The sequence below is a fragment of the Hemitrygon akajei genome, chromosome 23, assembly GCF_048418815.1.
Source record: "Hemitrygon akajei chromosome 23, sHemAka1.3, whole genome shotgun sequence".
In the NCBI taxonomy this organism is placed as follows: domain Eukaryota; kingdom Metazoa; phylum Chordata; class Chondrichthyes; order Myliobatiformes; family Dasyatidae; genus Hemitrygon; species Hemitrygon akajei.
In genome coordinates this window covers 63056554-63066248 of record NC_133146.1, presented here as the reverse complement: position 1 = coordinate 63066248, position 9695 = coordinate 63056554, and the positions used below count along the sequence as shown (strand labels likewise).

The 9695-nt window shown below is 39.5% G+C and overlaps 1 protein-coding gene across 5 annotated transcripts; it reads left to right on the top strand.

Moving 5' to 3' along the window:
* Positions 1–406: 406 nt before the first annotated feature.
* On the top strand, positions 407–9101 carry vax1 (ventral anterior homeobox 1). Of its 5 annotated transcripts, none has more exons than XM_073027843.1 (4): positions 407–569; positions 3261–3510; positions 6397–6584; positions 7794–9101. In XM_073027843.1, the coding sequence occupies exons 2-4, from the start codon at positions 3270–3272 to the stop codon at positions 8277–8279; spliced, it is 915 nt and encodes a 304-aa protein (XP_072883944.1). In that variant the 5' UTR covers positions 407–569; positions 3261–3269; the 3' UTR covers positions 8280–9101. The 5 variants fall into 5 exon arrangements, with proteins under 5 accessions (XP_072883944.1, XP_072883943.1, XP_072883945.1 ...); XM_073027842.1 differs by having other exon boundaries at positions 3022–3510; XM_073027844.1 differs by lacking the exon at positions 3261–3510 and adding an exon at positions 2117–2506.
* Positions 9102–9695: the final 594 nt, after the last annotated feature.

The window sequence follows — 9695 nt, the reverse complement described above, 5'->3', positions numbered from 1 at the left end:
AGAGATTAGCGCAAAATTAAATGCTCAGAATATAAGAGCAATTCTTCCCCGTCCCAAACATCTTAACTCCTTCACAAATCAATGCATTAAGTTAGAGTCCCCACTGCGCAAACTGCAGAAGGTGTTTCGACGTTACCAGAAGGGAATTACTTTGTCAGCGTTTTTTATCCAGTGTGTGGGTGACAAAATCGTTCCCATTACCGCAGTCCCGCCGTCCATTGAAAGGGAAAGAAATAAACAAATAGACACTTTCGTATTTGTACCATTGAAATTTCTTGTTTGTCAGATTGGCTGAATTGCGCACAAGAATCGTCAGATTGTGTTTCACTTTTCATAAATCAGTTCAGGTCTGTGCCGTGACAAAGGAAATGTGCTTAATGCAAAGTAATTATTGCGCTCACTTGAGAGCAAGGTTCGTGCACAAGTGGCACTTAATAGACTGACAGCAGGCACTGCAGATGAAGGGACCAAAAAGTTCCCAAACTTTTGAACACCGTACTTGGACTGAAAAACTGCGGCTTATTTAACAATTGTACGAGCGAGACACTGACAATTCAAGCCTCCACAGGGTTAGTGATTCATTCTTTGTTATACGGATAATATTACGTTTACTGCGCAGTCTGCCAATTTATTCTTTATAGTAGAATTAGTTCTAACAGTGAATTTTGGCCATCGGACAAACAACATACGCACCAGAGTGCATTGCTGCATAGGGATATTTACAACCGCGCATTCTATCTATTGGCTTACACATTATTTGGCAAATGTCAGATTTAGATTGGCAAACCCGCCAAATTGCACACTAAATCTTGCAGATCCACCCTGAACCCTCCACGCGGCCGTTTCTCTTTCATTGACTTCCGTACTGCTTGTCGTTCCTGACTGAGGCTTGCGCTCCCTAAATTTTGTTTTTACCTTAAAGTCATTTCTGTTAGTTGAAATGAAATGTAACATTCAATACTTTCAACTTGTGATATGAAACAGGGGTAAGTTTGTAGGTAAATGAATGAGAAGCTGGTGTTGTCAGCGATTCGGTAACCAGTAATTGCAGGTGATGGGTCCATTCTGTACCCCTGTGAGATTGAAGCCAATGTCAATTTAGTCCATAATTTTACTACGGCATGTAATAAACACAAGATATTCTGCCGATGCTGGAAATCCAAAGCAACACACACAAAATGCTGCAGAAACTCAGTAGGTCAGGCTGCATCCATGGAAATGAATGAACAGTCGACGTTTCAGGCCGAGACCCTTCATCGAGACGGAAACGAATACACGTCGACGGTTTATTAATTTCCATAGATGCTGACTCGCTGAGTTCCTCCAGCATTGTGTGTGTGTGTGTGTGTGTGTGTGTGTGTGTGTGTGTGTGTGTGTGTGTGTGGTGTGTGTGTGTGTGTGTGTGTGTGTGTGTTGTGGGATGTAGTAACAACGTGATCCAATAAAATATTTCTGGTATACTTTTTCAGGAGGAAGTTTTACCTCCGGCGGGAAAGTTTGAATATTAATTAGTAAGTTGGACTGAAACTTGATAAACACCAGCGTTGCATACAGTACTTTTGGGGATAAAAGTTGTAGACAGCGGCGTGCGAGGAACTTCTGAGATGCTTTGGTTATTGCAAAAAAAAAGTGTTGCTCCCGCGCCTCTTTTCAACAACCTTCGTAAATCTCCAGCTGACTGCAAACATTATCAGTAACTGAGACACTGCACTTAAATTCAGAAATGGGAATCTTATTTTGAAATATTTATGTAATTGTCCATTCCCAAACAGGTGACCAGGAAGGACTTCCTTCCACAGTGTCCTATTTTATTCACGGCTTTAACCTCGAGAACTAGGAGATCCTAATGAAATTTATTTTATGTGGGATGCATAAGAGAGGGAAATGTTCTTTTTAAAGGTCATTGTGTTGCCTTTGCGTAAGCACCGTGTCTCATTAAAGTGATAAACGAGCCCACAACAGATTGGTGTCTGTTCAAACTGAAGATAAACAGGGATAAACCCTCAATGCACGAAGATAGCTACTGGAATAAGCAATGGTTGCTGGGGGGGGGGGGGGCAATGAAGTGTTGATCTTTGTTTTTTTTAACAGATATCCGACATGGATTTCTTTTTAGGAACCAGCGCCATGGAGATTGCCGGCATTCTTAATATTGCTGTTCGGCGCTTCCATTGCGGGAATTGCGGATCGACAGACCTCCTAAAACGGTCTGGGCTCCTGTGAATGGGTTATGTCCGACATGTGGCCTTTCACCCCGCCCTACGAAACACGACCACGCAAGCCACACTCGGAGAATTGTTTGTTAATAGTCCAATTAGATAATTGCCATCTTTCACTCTTTTCCCCATTTCCCACAAAAGAATGAATGCCAAGAGCAGCGTGAAGAGGGCTTCTGCCCCGCGAGGTGACAAGGGGGACGGGAGCGTGCTCCAAGCAGCCATCTATTCACTTGAATTGATTCATTGTCGGCTAATCAATGGTCTTATTGGATTATTGTCCATTCGAGGTACCAAATATATTGTTGCACTGACAATGAAATAACTGGGGTGAAACTTTTCATTTAGTGAATCTTTAGTGAGCATTTTCCGGACTAGCTGTTTCCTGTGGATATATTTTGAATAGATTTTTTTCCACTCTCTGGGTAGTTGCTAAAGGTGACTCGGTCTCACTGGTCTGAACGTTCAGTTCAAGGGACAGAGGCTCAAAGGAACTCGAGCTTTAGAGATGGCTGCTTGCGGCGCTAATATTATACCATCAAATTGCTCAGAACTTTCTTGAAACTCTTAACTCTCTGACAAGTGTATTTTTCCGCATTTGAGGCCAATCGGTTTACAGTATTTAGCAGCCTGATTGAAGACAAGCATAGAAACCATCTATTAAGACCTGATATATTATCCAAACAAGTCCGCGTATGCATGGGGTAACGTAAATGCCGGGCCGTAAAATTACCCAGAATCAATTGAAACGGCAAGTGTGCGTACTATGTGTCTGGTATTTGCAGATCTCTCTCTCTCACAACAGTAAATCTGGAAGGCTGCAGATTAAAGCACTATGTCGCGTTGTGTTGATCATTTGGTACTTCAAGCTGGACAACCATAAAAAAAGGCCAACGGAGAAAGCGGAATTTCAATCGAGCATTCTTCACCGATAAAACGAACTTTAAAGAGAATCCAACTGCCGGGACAATATTTTATGCAATACCGAAACAAAATTACCGTGCCTTGCAATTTCTTATTTTTCCCTGTATTACATTATATTAGCCGTCCTCAATGGAAGTCAGGTGCAATCGAGAACCAATAATGGAAGCGGAGTCGAGCAGAGGTTTAAAGAATGGAATCCGGGAAGGCAGAGAAAGCAGCTCGAGTTCAGGGGATTCTCACGGAAGCCTCCGGAATTCTTTGATGGAGGACCAGCAGGAGACTTTCTCAGCTTCTGCAATCTCCGATGACTGCAGTAAAACAAAATCTAGTACTACTGACCCGGACTATTGTAGACGAATTCTTGTAAGAGGTGAGCGTTCTCTCTCTCTCTCTCTCTCTCTCTCTCTCTCTCTCTCTCTCTCTCTCTCTCTCTCTCTCTCTCTCTCTCTCTCTCTCTCTCCCCCTCTCCCTCTCTCTCTCTCTATCTATCCATCTTTCCCCCCTTCTGTTGTTGAGTTTTCAACTGATTTGTCCCACTGGCTTGACCCAGCTTGAGTGTCCTATCTACGATATTATCTTACATTTTAGACCACCTAGCCGAGTATATTTTTTTAAAAATAGGCTCCAAGCAAACATGATCTGCCGTGTTTCCTCTTTAAATAGGCCGTTTTGCCACAAACATTCACTTACTAATGTTTATATTTACGCCTTTAAGGTCGCTTATGGCCGAATCTCATCGACTATTAAAACACAGAAAGTCTGTTAGCTTCGTTCTCTGAAGCGTTTATTTGTTTGATTCTTTGTCTTTTTCCGGCCTCTTTTCCGGATTTATTCCTGGTACTCGCAGGCTGAAGTCTCTTAATTATCTTGTTTTTGTTTGCCTGCGCATTCTGTAGGTTGAAATATTAATTTTACAGAACTATTGAAAAAAGCTTAAGTTGAGTCATAGGGAAGTAAACTGCCAGAGTGTCTGGCTATTAAAGGGAGAGAGATTAAACGTGTTTCCCTTCCTAAAGAGTCACGCAATTGACAGACGAAACGCGGGATGTAATCGATTTTACTGATATCATTACCTCAACGGCGCTTTAAATCAGTCTTATTTACTATATACGCACATCAAGTATTTGCAATCGGTTTATGAATGGGGGCGATTAAATCCAAACCTGCATTAAATGACTTTCTGGAAAACACATGAATGTTCTCGATTATTTCAGTTTAGGAACAACCTGATCTTATAATGTTATATAACTCATGCCAATTAATGTTTATTAAACTGCAAGCATAGTATTATGACATGGAATTCATTCATAAAAATATATTGTAAGACCTACAGTGCCAGGGCCAATTTTTTTTTTAAGAAACGCCCATTTGCACAGATCAGATTAAATTTAACACAACCGAGGGACGACAGGATGTATTTTTGTGATCTAATTTACTACTGAGGCAGCGTCTGTTTAGGAATCATAATGCACGTGCATATACGTATATATACATATTTGCATGCAGAGTGATATTTTCACGGACACACTCAATTAGATTCATTAGAGGAAATTGTTTTGTCAAAAATAAATAACTTAAATTGAACAATACGAATTACTTACCATCCTGAAAATGAAGAACTGCTCTAATGGTTGCGTTTGGGAACTGTTCGTCCAGTTAACTACTGCTTTAAAACGTCTATTTTTAAAACTAAGTGAATTTATTGATAATATCAAGATTGCTTGAAGTTTGCTTATTTGTTAATGTACATTTTTTAACTAGTTACTAAGAAGCACATAAACCGGTGCTTGAAATTAAAATGACACGACAGAGGAACCAAACAGGAGCGTATTTTCATTTTATGTATCATGTCCTTGCCGTTAAATGATAAACTTCTGTCCTAATTCTGAAGAAGTATTGAATCAGTAACGCGATGCGATGCTGGGCATAAACAACTGTTAATCCCTCAGTGACAGTTTGGCCCCTGGACGCGCGTCAGGTTGAATTGCTTTCGAGGCAATGCCCAGTCTGCCTGAGTGCAAACTTGCACTTTTCTGCTTCTGGTGGTTTCAGTATATAGCATATTGGACTACCTTTATTTTCTAGTTACGATTCGTTCTGTGCGTCTTGGATGTCTTTTTAATTTGCCTTTTGATTTGTGCAAACTAAACTTTTGTGGGATATTTTTCCTCCAACATTAAGATTATTGCAATGTGACATACTTATTTGTAAATGTATCATTTGTTTTAAGGTAAAAGTCACATTCAATTAACCAAACTAGTAAAAAAAATTCTCAATTTATTCATAATCAAGCGATTCTGTAGATGCTGGAAATCTAGAGCAACACACACAAAATGCTGGTTGAACTCGGCAGGCCAGGCAGTATCTATGGAAATGAATAAACAGTCGACATTTTCTCATGGCCTCATAAGTAAAACTTTAATATTTGAGAATAAATGATGGCGGTTTCAATTCTCTGACCAAATGACACTTTTCCGGTACTAAATTTGTATGTCTAGTAGAATAATTTTGTATTTACTCTTAAGGACGTTTCCTTTGCGCCATCTTCTTTTTAACAACTCGCTTGAATTTGTACAGAAATATAACCCTGGCAAGTTTTTTTTTTACAATAAGCACTAGCTGATGTCGACGAGAATATAGAGATTTCTAATACATGTGCTACTGAAAATCTTTACAGCCAAAACCTTTGATTGGTGTTTCTCGGTTGTCTTTGAACATGCGTGGTCAAGAACAAGTAAATGTTCGCGTTTCATTTGAAGAAGAGTACCAACATAAATTCTAACCCCATACAAAAGTACAATAGATAATCTGAGAAACAAACGCATGATATTGGTTTCGAATGTCTTCTCGTTAAGCCCATTGCCCCTGCTGGGGCATAGTCCGCCGACAGCAGCTCGCCGGGGTCCTCTGGCCTGGGCCAATCAATCTCTCAAGCTGTACCCCAGGTGTAGCCCATCTTCGAAGATCTTTCCTCTGCCAGGGAAGGGCTCTCTAGAGTTTCTGCTTGTCGTGCGTTTTACAGGATTGTTAGCCCCATGCCCAACCCTCCCCCTTTCGCAGCCGGGTTGGTGACCGTCCATGGCAGAAATATATTTAGAATTTTGTGAATGGAAATAACGCAAACCAAATTCATGGTTTAGAGTGGTGCAACTGTTTCGGAAAGGCATACTATTTACAAGAACTCCTTTTGTATTTTGTTGAGTTGTTGTTACTTTGACTGGAAAAAATAATTGACAACTGTAATTCCATCATGTAGATGCAAAGGGATCTATACGAGAAATAATTCTACCCAAAGGGCTCGATCTTGACCGACCCAAGCGCACTCGAACGTCTTTCACAGCGGAGCAGCTATATCGTTTAGAAATGGAGTTTCAACGCTGTCAGTACGTTGTTGGACGGGAACGAACGGAACTGGCTCGACAGCTCAACTTGTCGGAAACACAGGTAGACATGGCCTGTCATTTGTAAACTTCATTGTAAAATTCTGTCCTATTGGTGTTCTGTGCTATAGCATGAGATTTATACGTTTCGAAATGCTCAGATTCGATATCTATCAATAAACTGACTTTTTTTAAAGAAAGTCCATGTGCTGACATTTTAAAATATTAAACTCTGGCGTAGATTATTTTTTAATACACTCCTATTTTGGCTATGGCCAAGACAATGCTTAAATAGAAGTATCACGGCCATAACAGGGGTTTTTAAGGCTGCCAAGTATCACCCTACACTGGCTTTTTGAAGAACGCCTTTTTTGATATGTTATAATACATTTTACATGGTTGGTGAAAACAGTTCATTATTCCTCCGAAAATTCTGCACAAATTAGAATCTAAATAATAAAGGCAATTTAGCAGTTATTCAATTGGTCAATAATGTTCAAAGATGGCCATGGGGTACCTTTTAAATTAATATTAGAACAATATAATTTCTGTGGAAAACTATTTTATTGTCCGCGTAATTATTTCTAATGTTACTTTTGAACTGGTGTTTCAAACACATTTTTAAAGAAAGAATTGCTTTACTTTAACGTTATTAGGTCATTAATATTATTATTAGCCAGGAACTTTAATCAAATATATTTAGCAGTTCACGGAGCCAGCAAGGCCTACATATCCTCAGAAGCTTCGTGTTCTATTTCAGTAGTGAATTAAACCGTTATTCCTACATTGTTTGTTTCACTCATAAGGGGCAACGGCATCTTTTCGAACATTTGTCATTATTTACAGAAGGTAAGAATCAGACAGCGTTAAGAAACACAATGTCTTCAATGGGTTAACCCAGTCTGTCAACCGCACAGTTTCCAAAAATAACTTGATACAATTCGGAAATGCATACATGTATCTTTGGTTATGTAAGGTGCATTGAATGTCAACAAATCATCATAAATAATGTCGAAGATAATCCCGTCATGTTTTGTGTTCCATGTTGATAATAAAACTATTTATTTCCGTGTAAGCACACTTAATATTTAATCTAATATTGTACCTTTAAAAAAATGGACGCATTCTAGGTCAGCTCTGAGATAGATATATTATTGAAGATATACATAGTATGTCATTGGGCTATGTTGAAGCTGGCATGGCGAATATGCACCAACGTAGATTCAAGGCTGTCGTATATTTATGCGATTACTGTGTGTTACAAAACAAACAGGTAAAGGTCTGGTTTCAAAACCGACGCACGAAGCAGAAAAAAGACCAGGGAAAGGATTCCGACGTTCGGTCGACGGCCTCTGAGACCGCAGCAACGTGCAGCGTGTTACGGCTCCTGGAACAAGGCAGGCTTCTGTCGCCCCCCGGCTTGTCCGGTATCCTACCCTGCGCAACTAACAGTCTAGGATCGACTCTGCGTGGCCCCGTAGTCGGCCTTGGCACCACACTGGGCACATCGTCACTCACTGTGGGGATATCAGGAGCACCGACACTGAGCACCACCCATCCCGGACACAATGTTTTCAGTATGCCGGTACCGTCCCTTATTGGGACGGTAGCTACAAGGCTCACCTCACCCTTAACTGTTACCGGATCTTTGACGGGAAACTTGCAGGAAGTGTCTGCTCGGTACTTAAGCTCTTCAGCTTTTGAGCCTTATTCCAGGAATGGCAAAATAGAAACAATGGACAAAAAAATAATGGACTGACGTATTCTTCAGGAAACAGCATTGCATTTCTGTTGACCCGTGTGGGGCTGAAATTTAAAAATGGAAAATAATGATCATATAACATGTACGCATACATATGTTATGCCTATATAATCCATTCCCAAAGATCTACCGAGTCAGTTTAGATTATTTTGTAAAAATAAACTCTGACACAACCTCGTTCAGTCTGGGGGGCAAGTTGACTGCTCTTGCATCAGTTTTTAAAATGGTCCAAACTACACCTCTTTAAAAAACAACAACCAGATCTGGTAAAGAGTTCTTTTGAAAATATGACAGTCTGTGCGAGTTCATACGCAGGCAACTTATGCGACTTGCCGAGTAGTGCGGTGTAATTCTGAATATTTTTAAAATTGCAGCGTGGGTAAGTCATCCAACAAAATAAAAAAAAGACACTTTTTAAGAGTCAAGTTCGTAAAGGAACAAAGTATTTGATGTTCATGTTGCTTGTACTAGCTCAGTTAGATATGTCATGAATGAAGGTTGTACCCTGTCTGGTCTTTTGTATAAAAAAACGTAAATTGTTTTAAACACGTGCCACCAAACAACTGATATTCTGATGTATAGCTTTTATCATGGTATAATAATTTGAAAGAGGTAAAATCTGAAATTGTATTTTATTGTAAATTATTCATTAACGTCGGTAATTAATAGACTAATGGTTTAATGGAACGGCAGTGAGTGTATTTAAAGCTAAAATAGAGTCAAATGAACGCCCTTGCTACTAACTTGATCTGTATTTTGTCGTTTGTTATCTTTTTGCATGTAGTAAGAGTGAAAATACATGTGATCCTGAAATGTTAATAGCTGTGGTTTCTTATTCCGATCAAACACATCTTTTCCGGCGTTTAGAGTGGCTGAAAGAAAATAATACTGGGAAAATAGATGGATATTAAAACACTCATCTTTTAAATGGGACACTGTTTGTGTTTCCGAGGTTAAAAATCAAAAGTAGTGGATGTCATTTTCGTCTCCTCGTTCACATTTTCCATTGTGTTACAACAATCTAGGCATCTTATTTTTATTCATTATCGGCCATCAGGTCCCATACCACATTGTGTTTAGCATAAGTGGCAGGCAAAATGATTGCTGTTAACGAAGAGAAAAAGAATATAAACATATAATCAAATAGTAGGGCGCAACGCCACTTGTTCGAAATAACGGTGACAGAGCATTCATTGCAAACAATAGAGTTTTGCACATCGTTATAAAAAGGGTCATTGCCAATGAAATGCAAAGAATGGATTCAAATTAAACGCTTTCCTACATGTAGCTAAATATTTTAGCTTTATCATTGGATGCTGGTGTTAACATGATATATGTTCTCTGTAGATAACTACATCTGAGTAGGAGCAACCTGACATTCGTTTAATAAGCAATCATTTTTGACTGTAATTT

What these genes read in the sequence shown, in the direction of transcription:
- vax1 (XM_073027840.1), top strand. Translation starts at nt 2,477, where the DNA reads ATGGTCTTATTGGATTATTGTCCATTCGAG. An exon ending in TAGACGAATTCTTGTAAGAG is followed by an intron (nt 3,511 to 6,396) that starts GTGAGCGTTCTC and finishes TCCATCATGTAG; the next exon opens with ATGCAAAGGGATCTATACGA. An exon ending in TCAACTTGTCGGAAACACAG is followed by an intron (nt 6,585 to 7,793) that starts GTAGACATGGCC and finishes CAAAACAAACAG; the next exon opens with GTAAAGGTCTGGTTTCAAAA.